Source organism: Gigantopelta aegis, chromosome 10 (assembly GCF_016097555.1).
Source record: "Gigantopelta aegis isolate Gae_Host chromosome 10, Gae_host_genome, whole genome shotgun sequence".
Taxonomy (NCBI): Eukaryota; Metazoa; Mollusca; class Gastropoda; order Neomphalida; family Peltospiridae; genus Gigantopelta; species Gigantopelta aegis.
This window is the reverse complement of record NC_054708.1, coordinates 68,013,710-68,029,098: the sequence shown is the minus strand read 5'-3', so window position 1 is coordinate 68,029,098 and position 15,389 is coordinate 68,013,710. Positions and strand designations below refer to the sequence as shown.

At 34.9% G+C, this 15,389-nt stretch overlaps 1 protein-coding gene and 1 long non-coding RNA gene across 3 annotated transcripts in view; one reads left to right on the top strand and one right to left on the bottom strand.

The window, feature by feature from the left end:
- LOC121382911 (sodium-coupled monocarboxylate transporter 2-like) overlaps positions 1-15,389 on the top strand; it is a 48,814-nt gene that overhangs the window by 13,055 nt on the left and 20,370 nt on the right. For both annotated transcript variants that reach the window (XR_005959234.1, XM_041512592.1), the window contains exons 4-6: positions 13,340-13,407; positions 13,931-14,011; positions 14,755-14,828. Coding sequence is in view for 1 of the 2 variants with exons in the window: in XM_041512592.1 (XP_041368526.1) it covers positions 13,340-13,407; positions 13,931-14,011; positions 14,755-14,828 (223 nt within the window). In the remaining variant the exon portion in view is untranslated. The remainder of the gene's footprint in view (positions 1-13,339; positions 13,408-13,930; positions 14,012-14,754; positions 14,829-15,389) is intronic.
- Positions 935-2,000, bottom strand: LOC121382912. The gene is made up of 2 exons (XR_005959235.1): positions 1,301-2,000; positions 935-1,033 (listed from the first exon to the last, which is right to left on the bottom strand). It is a non-coding gene; the product is annotated as an uncharacterized LOC121382912 (long non-coding RNA).

Here is a 15,389-nt window from a genome sequence, read left to right as displayed (position 1 = left end):
GTTTAACAAAACAAAAATAAACTAAACTGAACTAAACTAAAAACAAAATTCAAATTTAAATTTAAATAATTAAACACAAGTTAATAAAATTAAATTTATTTTAATGTGAAACAAAAAAATTATGTTACTAATATTTAAATCTAAACTGTCTTCAAACACTTATTACCAATTCAACTTAGAAAAAAAATTCACAAAATAATAAATTTGTAAATCAATTACACAATAGTTTAGCTGAAAAAAATATTAAACTACCTTCATTGGTATCAGTGTAACTAACTAAAATTAAGAAAAAAATCTAAATTAATTTTCCAAAAATAAAACTAGTAAATAAATAATTAATAAAAAAAAAAAAAAAAAAATAGCAATTATTACATGTACTTTATAAGTACATCATCAAAAAGTTTAGAAAAAAAATGTTTCTCTGAAGACAACTGTGAGCAACAATAATATAAATAGACTAAGAAAATAAACAAATGAATAAGAAAATATCAACAACAAAATATATAGAGAGAATACTCACAGATTAGATACAGATACAGAGATTTTACATCAAACACATGAATAAAACACAACACACAATCAATAAGTCACTTTAGCTGTCACTCAAATGTTTTTAAAATAAAACTGAATAAAAATAAATCAGTTCTTCATAAATGTCAATGAATGTCAAAGTTCACAGAATGTTACATCACACAAGGTCACCTGGTACAAAAGAAAAAAATCACAAGCAGTCACATGCTCACATGGTGGAACACAGTCTCGAATCACAAGAGTCACATTGCACAAAAGGTAAAAGATCAAAATAACAACCAGTCACAAGTTAGAACACAGTTCCGATCCACAATAGTCACATGATTGATCACATGATCCCAAGGGTCCCTACGTCGGCTCCAATGTTACCGAAGGTTCTATATATAGCAAAGAAGACTTCAGCTGGGGTTTAAGGTCTTTATTCAGGGATCACCTGGAGGGATGTGAAGATCCCGATGTTTATAAAAACATTCGCACACAAATATATATCTCTATAACGACCCTGGAATAACAAAAGAACATAAAATCAGTTACATTTTCCAGGTTAAGTACAATTTACTTCAATATTATATTACTAATGTACATTTAACACACATACATTTCAATTCAGACTCAAATCAAATATAATTATAATTCAAAGGTTAATTTAATTATCACATCATTGCTATAAGCATGTGCTAAGCACGTCATAAAACTATATAAATACCTGTGTGTATATTCTATAACACACAGAATTACGACATCACATATAAGTAAATATTTAACTTACCGACTGTGGGTCAGGTCGTTTGAATAATGATGCTGGTTGTGCTACATCATTGATAACCTGTCAACAAAATACCACTTATAAATAGGAGCACATAAAATATACACATAGAATATATTCATATATACACTTAATAATAAAGTAGTTTAATAACTAATTTAGTTATTTACTTATTTGTATTATCAAACCTAATCAAATATTCGTCTTAGAAGACAAATATCCCTATATAATTATAAACATTATTAAACACTACTTTAACTCGTTCGCTATAGAATAAGTTTTATCAACTGCTTACACATGCTAAGTTCTAATTTAAGGCTTATCATAAAATATGCATACACTAATCTAGTTTACTACTTAAAACACATGGTTATATCTTAAAATATATGTTTGTATTTACCTGTGCTGTTAATAACTGTGCCGTGCAGAACTTGATCAACTATAAAACTTGCAATGCTGAAAACCACCTGTCTTGCTTGAATGTTTAAAAGTATCTGACTCCAGAGAACACCAGGTAACAAAAGAAACAATAGATGAGCTTACTACTGAACGATTACCTGGCCTGAACACTGAGTTGAGGGTGAACACAACCCAAGCTGACAATACCAAAGACACAGGAAAACAATAGAAACAAAATAAGAAACAGCTTTGCACTATTAGAGTTAGAAAGAATAAAATATATGTAAACTGTTTTAAAATTGTAGTGTATGTAATATGCAATTTACAACATCCGGTTACATGATATCATCTGTGACACAAAGCATTCCTGGAAGACCCTCTAAAGCCTGATGTAAATGTTTCTGAAATATTTCTGGTGATACACTCAGACCAAATGGTAGCCTACACCATCGGAACCGACCAAATGGTGTATTGAAAGTAGTCAAGAAACTGGATTCTTCATCAAGCACTAAGTGCCAAAAGCCAGCACGCAAGTCAACAGTAGTAAACATTTTTGCCTTTGACAGTTCTGGCAACATTCTATCAATAGTTGGCATTTCATAGTGCTCACGCTTCAAAGCTTCATTAAGAGGACGAGGATCAAGTGCTCACCCAATCCGTAGGCTCTTCAACCTGTACAATAACACCAAGTTACTGCAATCGATCAAGTTAATTTTTAAGATCATCTTTTACTGAAACTGGTACTCTGTTGTGATGAGACACAACCGGTTCGAAACTCGGGTCAACTTTCAAATGGACTTTCCCTGGCAGTGTCCCTAATTCACCCTTGAAAACATCTTTAAAGTTTTCAACAATTCTCTCTGATTGTGTAAGACCAGCATCCACTTTGAAACACGTTTGAAGTTTTCTGTATTTACTGTAATCAGCTGCATCTGCTGACTAGCACGAGCACCAAGTAACGGCATCAATTCCGTATCTACAACCATGAACTCAACATTGTACTTCTTCCTGTTCGAAGGATTTCTCACAATCACTCGACATGTACCTAGTGGAATAACCTCGGTCTTGTTCCACATCTGCAACGTTTTATTACACGGTATCAACTGACGGTTTGCAACATACTTCTTTGTCAGAATATTAACTGACGCTCCACAATCAACTTGAAACCGTACGGGAATTGAGTCTATCGTCATTTCCGCAAAAATCTCTGCCGATTTAGGAATTGCAACCTTCTCGACAGAATTCACAGCTTCTAGCTTCGTGTGAACAGACTGAATCCAATCACTACCACTGGATTCTGAATCATCATTTGCTATCACCTTATGCACCTGCTTTCTTTTTTGTCGGCACATTTTAGGGAAATGGTTCTTTTCACCACAAGAGTTACATTGTTTCCACCAAGCTGGACATTTCTCACGATCAAATGAATGCTCTTTTCCACAAAACCTTGAGGCAGTAGCTTCAGAGCCTTTACAAATATCAATGCATTTCTCTAAAGTCAGGTTACGTTCCCTCAACAGTCGTTTACGAGTGTTTTGGTCGGAAATACCAATTACCATTCTATCTCGAATTAAAGAATTCTGTAAACAGTCACAGAAGTTACAGGTTTTAGCTAGAGTACGCAGTTCTGTAACATAACCATCTATGTTCTCACCCTCCTTCTGTATTCTGTTGTTGAACACGTACCTCTCATAGGTTTCATTTATCTCACCTACTGTGAATGCATCAAACTTCTCAAAGATAGTTTGTAAATCATTTTTATTCTCTTCATCTGTGAACTGCATAGCATTATACACCTTTAATGCTTCAGGCCCTACTGCATGTAAAAACATTGCCGTTCTATACTCATCTGTTTGTTTGGTTAATTCTGTAATAATCTCATAATTTTTCCACATTTGTTTCCACATCTTCCAATTCTCCGCAACATTACCAGTCATATTTAACTTGCTTGGAGGGGCTATGTTTGGCAGTTGCACCTTAGAAGTGGCACCAATTTCATCTCCACTGTCACCCATTTTAAAACTGTGCGTGTTCTAAAAATAGATTTCTCTGCCTGTAATACGCGACAATTTGTCTGTAATACGCGATCCACGTAACAAATACAGTTCTTTAGCAAACTATTACTTCAGTTAGTAACTTAACTCTGATTATATTACTAAATTATGTTCATTAAAGTATCTGTTACGAGTTTTTTGTTGACATCGAGTCATTGCGGCGATTGCCGATCACTGAACAGTTCGCAGCACATCATTCGTAATCGAATCAAAACAAAGTTCACTGCAAATACATCAAGTATTTCAGTCTATATTGGGACGGGAAACATCTTACCACCTGCTGCCACCATGTTTCAATATACGTTGTTTATCAACAGATCTAAACAACAACATTCGTTTAATGACTACTGCCTCGTGGCTTTATTGTACGCCACCATGTTACAGTAAAGTTTGTTTTATTTAACGACGCCGCTAGAGCACATTGATTTTTTATCTTATCATCGGCTATTGGACGTCAAACATATGGTCATTCTGACACTGTTTTTAGAGGAAACCCGCTGTCGCCACATAGGCTACTCTTTTTATGACAGGCAGCAAGGGATCTTTTATTTGCGCTTCCCACAGGCAGGATAGCACAAACCATGGCCTTTGTTGAACCAGTTATGGATCACTGGTCGGTGCAAGTGGTTTACACCTACCCATTGAGCCTTGCGGAGCACTCACTCAGGGTTTGGAGTCGATATCTCGATTAAAAATCCCATGCCTCGACTGGGATCCGAACCCAGTACCTACCAGCCTGTAGACCGATGGCCTGCCACGACGCCACCGAGGCCGGTCCCATGTTACAGAGACCCGATGTAAAAGGAACGCAGGTCCGTAGGAACAGTAGTCCTGTCAGACCTCCATAGTTTAGGAACCATAGTCCTACCCGGACTTTTATTCCTGGTTTATTTTTAAGTTGTTTTTATTCTAGGACTTGTATTTCTACCGGACTTAAATTCCTTCTACAGCAGTGACAGAAATACTAGTCCGGCAAATTATATGTCCGTGTATTATACTCTGCAATTTGCATGAGCTGCCAGAAAGACACGAGGGAAAAAGTGAGGTTTTGGCAGCCTTACTTCGTAGTGTGATGGATAAGAGTACGAGTCTCTTAAGATTATTGTGGGTTCAAAGCTCCATGTCAAAAATATTTTTAAGTTTTAATAGTTTTACGTCATAGACTTGGGGATCAGACACGTGAGTGAATTTTTGTAGTCGTCTAACATTTTTGTTAGCATATTGAAGTAGGACGAATATCTTGCTTTTTTCAAAAGTATATAATGCAACTAAAGATATAAAGTAGGCTATATGTCCATGTGTTCAACACGAATAAATATACCCCCCCCCCCCCCCCCCCAATATGTAGCCCAAAATTGTTTTAAAATATATATATGAAAACTCAAAAAAACTTAACATTTGATGAACAACAAAAGACAATTCCTATATACACCAACATATCTTTTAATAATATGTTGTGTAGGTTTATATTTTGACGGTAAGTCACAATCTGATTAATTGTGATTTTCTTAATCTTTGTCCGATCGGACTTCCATTCCTCGGGATCCTAGTCTGTAGGACCTGTATCCCTAGGAATTTAAGTCTGTGGGACGTGCATTCCGTGAATGGAAGTCCGTGGGACTTTTATTCCTAGTACTCCTAGTCCACAGGACTTTCAATCCTAGTATTCCTAGTCGTCTGGAATTTATTTCCGATAGTTTGCTTATTACATATATATGATTCCTGAAAATCCCTGAAATAAAACTTTAAAAAACTGTACTTAGGTCTAGTAGTTAGTACTTATAACTAGTACTATAATGACCAGTTACTACAATATAAAATAACAGGAATAATCAAAATTTGACTTTTACTGATGAACAATTAAAAATAGCATCAAAACACTTAATTATCACTGACTGCCTTATGGCAGTTTTGACCATAAAAAGCATAAGATACGAGTTGGGGAAAGGGTCTGTATTATTATACCTGGCCGTTAGGAACACCTGGGTGGAGGTGGGGGTCGGGGGTTGGGGTGGTGTCACTCTCCCAGTGTGGGGGGAGGGGGCAATGGACACGTTCGGGCAAAATGAGTTGGCCTAAAATCTTCACCATGCATTTTCATAATTTTACTTACAATATTAGTTGTAATCCATGTAAAAATGCAGACTGATTTGTTTGGAATCCTATTTAGCGTCTTGGTAGTAATGCGAATATAAATATACGTTGTGTTCCAGATTCTGACATTTTCATTTCATTTGGCCAATAAAAATCAGCAAAAGGGGAGCCCGTATGCCTATTGCGACCAAAACTGTCAGGTGTAAAAGTATCATGAGTAGTTAGTCTGTTTAAAAGGATCTTTGTAAATTGTGTGTGTGCATATTATTGACAGTATAATTGTTCAGGGGTTACTGTTTTGTTTTAGTCGGTGTAGAAGCCCAATGAGCTGCTAAAACGCACTCTTAGTCATTGATATTTCTATTAATTGATTCAAATTCTTTTTATTACTTTAAGTTTTTACAACTTATCAGCATTATACAAACATAAACATAAAATATATAAACAATGTACAAGATAAACATTAATGAAAACCATTTAACATATTTTTGTTTATCGATGGTTTGTTGGGACTAAGACATCATAGAGACTATAGTCTATGCCATATGTTAGACCAAATTAATTTTTGAAAATGAGCAAAATTGACAAATCAGGCACATGTTTAGTAAGCTATGCAGGGGAGAGGTCTAGAAATTTGCTTTGAAGAGGGGTGTTTAGAACACGTCACCCCACACCCTATGTACACACGCCTGCAACAATATTGACAAAAACGTACAAATTTAAAATTATATAATAACACGATAATGTATATAACGCAAATATCACATTTTTATAGGTAAATTATTATTATTATTATTATTATTATTACTATTATTATTATTATTATTATTATCAAATACCAGTATATAATGTCTAACAGATAATTGTGTTGGTATATCATATGGGCAAGTTATACTTATCTGCGAGTACTAATATGCTTCTAATTATGGAAAATGTTTTTGAGTTACTTTTAAATGTTTAAACATTTGTTAGTTGGAACAATACGCAATGAATAAAGACCTTGGTTCTGCTCATGTAATAAAGTCAACGAAATGTTTACAAACTCTTGCAAATGATATAAATGGAAAATATTGGAATCAATAGAAAACATTTGAATAGAGGCGCTAGTATCCTAAGTTAATTACATAAACCAAAAAGGAAACTGTTTTTCGTTTTGTTTACATTTATAATTTAATTTGTATGTGTAAGACCGGACTTAAATTTTGATTGTCCAGGAATGCAAGTCCGGCCCGGACTTGACATCCTGGCAGTCAGACCAGTATTCCTAAGGAACTTAAGTCCTAGGACTTGCATTCCTAGGTATATTAGACCTAGGACATGCATTACTTGGAGATTAAGTCCGGTCAGACAACTGTTCCTACGGACTTGCATTCCGTTTACACCGGATCACCAGGGACCATGCATTGTACATCATGCATCTACTATAGGGACCAGTCATTATTGTAACAATTGCAAGATGTTTCCGACTAATAAAATACTTCTACGACTAAACTTGCATATTAAATATATTTTCTTGTTTAGAATATCAGTGTCTGCATATGCAATGTGTTTCTGGTCGTCTTAATATTAGTAAGAAGCCCAAACTGGATTTTGTCTTCAAATAATTTCGTATGTACGAAACAAATTATTTTAGGAAATAAAATGAAATTTAACCTAGTACAAATATTAGAACGATCAGAAACACGATTAATACACAGCCACTACTATTTTATGCAGAAAAATATATTTAATATGTAATTAAAATCGCTAAAAAGTATCTGTTAGTCGATAACATCTTAAAAATTGCAGCAAACTCAGGAATGTCCCTTTAAACAGTTTCTGTCAAAATAAAACATGAAACTGATTTTTACACAGAATAAAAGTATTTTTGTTGTTGTACGAATGGATATTGAATATAGATGTTGCTCATCCAAATTATTTTTTTATAAGTACATTTGGCCCTAACATTATAAGTAACAACATACACTTTGACTAAATCTGAACGACAAAACCGCACACCACAGAGTTGAATGAGTATTTAGCAGAATCTTGGTCGATCCCATGAATACCTATCTATAGGAGGACAGCCACTCCCGAAGAGGTCCTTTACTTGACATACATCATTCTGACTGCCACAAAGAGGAATGCCACTAACATCCTAGTTTACTAATTAAACCTGGAACGGGAAAGTGCTCATTGGAATAAACAGCTGTGATGACATGCACTCGTTCTGCATTAATCATTGTCAGAACAGTGATGATATTATTGACCTATATACATGTATTGTCTGTCATATGTGGGAAAAGGGATATGCATATTCTATGGATATGGGATATGCAAAAAGTGATTTCGTACCATCATTGAAACTCATTTTGTACAATAAAAATTAAAATGAAATTTGTCTTGCATGATATCTCCCCAATATATAATAATATTGTGAATACAGGATACATTTTTATATATTTATTAATTGCATTTATAAACTTCCTTGCTCTGGTGTAATGTTTTTTCATCCTGTTTTTTTTTACCGTTAATACAAGAAAAATACACGAAATGACTAGATAGTATGGTACGAAATGGATGGTACGAACTGACCATGGTACGAACTGACTGATTCATCTGAACGAATTTCAAGGACACGTAGGCTTATTTTGTAACTTACACGATACGAGTCTCATTGCCGATAGTTGGATCTCACTATTCGCGTGTTGATTTGCCATACTGTCTCGTCCTATGATTTTAATACATTGTAGAACATTGTTGGTGTAATGAACGATGAAATCTGTGATGATACACACATTAATACATGGTGGAATGCATGAATGTTTTCCATTACGTTGAATTTGCTTTCAGAATATGTAACGATATTAGTCTACGGATCATCGTATTCTACATAGAAATTTCTATTTTCTTGTTCGATATTACCGTATTTTTTAGGCGATATAATTCTCAATTGAATAGTGTGCAGAAGTTTTTGGAAGTTTTTTAAAAGTTCGCTTCGTGGTGGTATTAAATTTAGACTCGATCGGTCGGATTAAAAAAACAATTAACATTAGTTTAAAGGGACATTCCTGAGTTTGCTGCACCTTTTAAGATGTTGTCGACTAACAGAGACTTTCTAACGATTGTAATTATATATCAAATATATTTTTCTGCATAAAATATTAGTGGCTGTATATTAAACGTGTTTCTGATGGTTCTAATATTTGCAGTTGGTTAAATTTCATCTTATTTCCTAAAATATAGTTTTTTCGTACGTACGAAATTATTTGAAGACAAAATCCAGTTGGGGGTCTTACAAATATTAAGACGACCAGAAACACATTGAATATACACACTGATATTCTAAACAAGAAAAATATATTATTAATATGTAAGTTTAATCGTAGAAATATTTTATTAGTCGGAAACATCTTACACTGCAGCAAACTCAGGAATGTCCCTTTAAAATATAGTTTTATTTCACGACATAACTAAAGCACATTGATTTATTAATCATCGGCTATTTGATGTCAGATAATTGGTAATTTTGACATACAATCTTAGCGAAAATGCGCTTCATTTTTGCATTAGTAGCAATGCATCTTTTATATGCACCATCCAACAGACAGGATAACACATACCACAACCTTTGATAAGACAGTCGTGGTGCTCTGGCTGGAACAAGAAATAGCCCTATGTGGTCGATCCCAGACCGACCGCACATCAGGCTTTTCCACATCATCTTAACAATCGACGAAAACTCAGAATAGTCTCTTTACGTTTTTATAGTTATGAGTATTTTTACTGCCAAACAATCCAAATTAATGTGTTTGAGATATGATAGTCGCACAGTTTGTCTAGAGACGGTCAAGTAATCTAATCCTCAACTGTTCTTTTGTTTGACCTTATTTTAAAATTATTGTTCTCAGATTTGTTTCAAAGTATCGATATATCAAACAATAATGACTTCTGATTTTGACTTTATATACTGAATGTACTGTGATATGTACCAACTGACGTAATTGGTCCTTTTTACTAAAAATAAAGGCATTTGCTATAATGTGTTCCTCGCCCGAAACTAATATACGAGAAATATAAAGAAAATTAATACCAGTAATCGTTGGACAGCAGTGCGCAAATTTACTATCACTCGTTATAGCCAAGGGAAACTTCATTAAAGGAACCATTTGAGTTTATTGCATTGTAAGATATTTTAATGTAATGAAATTGTGTAAACATGTACATAATATATATATATATACTGAACAAAAAAAGAAACTTCCGATTTGTACATATAGTATTTGTTGTGTTAAATAATTCGTTGTGTAATGAAATTATATAGGTAGTATTAGCCTTGAGCTGTATTATCAGGATTCATGAATTTTATCGATTATTTTTGCACTGTTAATCGTCGACAACGTGAAATGCAATTTGCACGTGCATGCATGGTTCGACATGTCCCGTGTAGTATTCAGTCAATTTGTTTTACTTGTCTTACTGACATTGTTGTCAAGTGAACGAAAACGCTTCAAAATTTGTAAAAAAAAATAACGTTTTTAACATTGTAGCATTTTTAGTATGCCAAGAATACCCAATAATTTACACGAACGGGCGATTGGCATGCTTGATGCTGGCATGTCGACAGAAGACGTTGTAAGGCATGTTGGGAGTTCTAGTCGAGCAATACGAAATCTTCGCGTAAGATTTCGAACGACAGGAAGCACGAACGACTTGCCACGTCGTGGACGTCCGCGTGTTACAACGCGTGGTCAAGACCGCTATATCATGAACACGCATTTGCGCAATCGATTCCAAACTGCCACTTCTACTGCTGCTAACACACATGGGCTTCATAATAACCGAATCAGTGGGCAAACTGTTCGTAATCGTCTGCGGGAGAACGGTTTACATGCAAGACGTCCTTACGTCGGATGCGTTTTAACGCAACGTCATCGTCTAAATCGTCTTAATTGGGCACGTGTACACACTCGTTGGATACGGCGTCGCTGGAATACCGTTCTTTTTTCGGATGAATCCAGATTTTCTTTACAACGTGGTGATGGCAGGGTGCGCGTCTACCGTAGGAAAATTGAACGCTATGCTGACTGTTGTGTTCTTGAACGAGATCGTTTCGGGGGTGGGGGTTGTGTCATGGTCTGGGCAGCCATTGCCCATGGTTATCGTTCACCAGTAGTCGTCATTGATGGTAATTTAAATGCTCAACGTTACCGCGATGACATTCTTGCTCATCACGTCATTCCTCTGTTCCATAACAACGGCAACATCTTGATTTTTCAGCATGATAATGCCACCTCTCATACAGCTAGAGACACTGTAAATTTTCTTAGGACAAATAACATTGATTTCATTGATGACTGGCCCGCTAAAAGTCCTGATCTCAACCCCATCGAGCATGTCTGGGATAGTCTGGACAGACGATTGAGGCGTCGTCCCAACCCACCCGCTAACGTCAACGAACTTCGTCAAGCGCTCATTCAGGAATAGAACAATATTCCACAGGCAGAAATCAACACTTAAGTCAATTCTATGCTCCTGCGATGCACTGCAGTGGTCAATTCAAGAGGTGGTCATACCCGTTATTAAGTGGGTGGGTTTTTTTAAACCCCTACCACACTTGGTCAAAATTTCTCCCAGTTTCTGTTAACCTATGGCCATGATTTTTGCACCAAACGATGCATCATGGAACACTCTTTAAACGCATATATAACAATTATTCCCCCGGTTTGTTTTCATCAAGTTATGTTCAAGCAAAGTTAGCGGAAGTTTCTTATTTTGTTCAGTATATATGGAATATCACTGTCTGTATATTCAATGTGTTTCTAATCGTCCTTATATTTGTAAGTAGCCCAAACTGCATTTGGTATCCCAATAATGTTTTACGCACGAAAAATATATATAGTATGAAATAAAATGACCTGGTGCGAACTTGAGGAAAATATATTTACTACGTGATTGCAGTCGTTAAAACGTCTGTTGGTTGACATCATCTTAACAGTTGCCGAACACTCGGGATAGTTCCTTTAACATGCCTACATCAGTTGATTATTTAGGCACGTTCATCCCAGGCAAAACCTCTGCCTTCACCATACTTCAGTTACATGGGCTGTCTGTCCAGGACAGTGGGTTAGTGAGAGAGAAGTCGATCCAGTGGTTTACACCTACCACTGAGTTGCTAAACTTCGCACTGGTCAGGAGCCGATATGGATATGCGAGCACATACCTACCAGTCCGAGGGCTTAGCCACTGTATCACCGCTGTTGGTAGACAACACTTGTTTTGAGATGTTATAGTAATAAAGGCCATACACCTGGGTGCTTAATAGATAACCATAGTATTTAACAAGAAACGTTTTTCCCCTGTAGTTGACATAGGTTTGTTTTGTGAGATGGCAATTTAAATTTTGCACTGTCATCTAATTAGATTTTTCTATTAACAGAAATAGCATCTGGTATTCTTTTTCATTTAATAGGTACTTGAATAAACTGTTTATATGAAACTTATTCTAAATTCAATGATGGGATATCTTTCTTCTTCTTTAAAAAAAAAAAAGGATCTTTGTGTGTTACTGATAAAGTACTTTGAGACAAAATAGTTACAATACAAACATAAAAACATATTATGTTTAGTCCACCGTGCAAGACTATTTGTAACAGTCGTGTACATAATCTAGACTCTTAGACGCCTCTTACTTTTATAAAACATGACTAATCGTAAATTTCCACAAATGATGGCCAAATGTAAATTTGTCATATATGAATGGTGTTTTGTTCTTCTTTTATATTGTCGCATACCTTAAAAGATTAAACTATTATAGTTTTATCCTGTAAATACAGAGCACATATACAGTATTTAGAGAATACTGACAGAGCTAAGAGGCAATACCGTTTATCTTGTTCTAGAAGGACAGTCGAGCGGTATTTTCGGTATACTCGGCTTTACATGCATACCTGAGTTAAGGCTCACCAGCCAATTTTATGTAAATAAAATATATCTCGTCTGATTTATACCTAACCCATTTTGCGTTCGTTATATATATTGCTAGTTCTTTACTAAATGACGCGAAACATTTTTCAATACCGAAATTTCGGTATTTTGACATTTGTTTGGTACGGTAAATCGTTATTGATATGATACCGACACCGAACGGTATATACGGTATACCGCCCAGCTCTGTGTTGCATCATAGCTGTGACGTTGGTATCGCTGATGACGTAAGTTAGTTGACATGACTGCCACCATGGAAACTATTCTTACATTTAATTATCCTCTGAACGCACTAAAATTAACGGCAATAATAAACAGTTCGGAAGCGCTGATTATGACAGCAAAACGAATCTATGGGAAAAAATGTTGTTTCGTTTCTTAAGGAAAGATATATTTTCTTTCCCCACTTCACTCTGCCCATATTGGTAATAATTGCTTTTTATTCTATATCATTTTTGTTTAATCTTAAGAATTGATGAAACAATCTCTTTCCATCCCTCTCCTCTCTCTCTGTCTTTGTGATTTACAGCTGCGGGTATTGAGTTATGGCTGTCTGTGGTGGTAATTGGTATTGTGGGTACAGTCTACACGAGTCTGGTGAGTGGATCTTCTCTAATCTCTCTTTGAATTCTATCCCCTTCCCTCAGTTCTCCCAGTCGACCCGCATGGCGGATTTAGTAAAGGGGTGTGCAAACATTTATGTACATTCGGGTCATTGCACAACGGCGAAGAAGGAATACTTTCATGAGGAGTTTGTAATATACACGAAACAAGATGTTTGGCAATAAATACATTACATGTACTTGCAAAACAAATATATTTTATAACGTATACATATGAAGGGTCCACGGGAATAACCTGTGATGTCCAATCACATAGTATTGTAACGGTCGTGTATGTCAAGGTCACAATGACAAAACCTATAATTATGATAGGTTGCGGTTGTGATTTCACATTTTTAGTAAGGTTTTTAATAGTCTACAGGGCAAAAACAATATAAATAAATAGGAAAGAGAAAACATTTGAGTGCTAGTTACATATAATATGCGCAAATAACAAACCATTTTCACATACCAAGATGACCACCATGATTTTAATAATTTGTGTTGTTTGTTTTCAGGGTGGTATTAAAAGTGTTGTGTGGACGGACACGTTTCAAGCAGTACTCATGTTTACTGGCATCATTACCATTTTGGTAAAGGTAGGTGCCTGAGAATTATAATAAAATTCATTTGGGTCTGCTACGAACACCATACAATAAGAAACACATTGCATTTGTCAACATATTTAAAGAGACATTCCTGAGTTTGCTGCATTGTAAGATGTTCTCGACTAATAAATATTTCTACGATTAAACTTACATGTTGAATATATTTTCGAGTTTACAATATCAGTGTCTGTATATTCAATGTGTTTCTGGTCGTCTTAATATTTGTAAGAAACTCAAACTGGATTTTGTCTTCAAATAATTTCGTACGTACGAAAATAAATATATTTTAGGAAATAAAATGAAATTTAACCTGGTACAAATATTAGAACGATCAAAAACACGTTTAATATACAGCCACTAATATTTTATGCAAAAAAATATATTTGATATGTAATTACAATCGTTAAACAGTCTCTGTTAGTCGATAACATCTTAAAAATTGCAGCAAACTCAGGAATGTCCCTTTAATTTTTAATCTGACCAATAAGGTGTACGTAATGGATAATTTAACGATAATAAAAGATGACATAACTGAATTTATGTTACACTTAAATTATAGACGTTAAGACGTATCAAAACAAAATTAAAAGCATGTTAGTATTTCAAATCGTATTTAGTATACAGATTATATGAAATATTTCAATGAAGCTGCATAAACTTGTCACAAATGCGAAAAGAAACGAATTCACTTAAGCATTCATAATTAATTTCTTTGTACATGTGTTATTCAACAGGCTTTAATGGAGGTAGGCGGAGTGATGAAGATGTTTGAAATTGCAAACTCACAAGGTCGGATAATCTTCGATGAGTTAGTATCACATACGATAATTAACACACGTTAAACCTGTAAATGGAAATAAACCTCCAATCGGTGTTTAATATTGAACAGAGAGTGGCCGGACGAAAGGGCGAGTGATCGAATTGATGATGGATGGAGATGGAATTACTTGCCATGTCACGTTAAAATACCAACTTTTCTCGTAGAAAAAGTTCACCAACGTTGGGTCTGTTTTAGACATTAAAGTATAATCTTCAGAAGACGAATGATATATCCACATAAACTATACAAGAATGATGTGATATTTATGAAAACTGTTGAATAATGTGATATTTATGAAAACTATAGGAGAAGAATGTGATATTTATTAAAAACCCTATATAAAACTGAAATATTTTTGAAAACTATGGGAGAAGAATGTGATATTTATTATAAAAAAACCTATATAAAACTGAGAAATTTATGAAAACTATAGAAGACAGACGTGTTATTTATGAAAACTGTAGAGGACGAATGTGATATTTATGAAAACTGTTGAAGACGAATGTGATATTTGTGAAAACGAATGTGATATTTAGTAAAGGACCATTC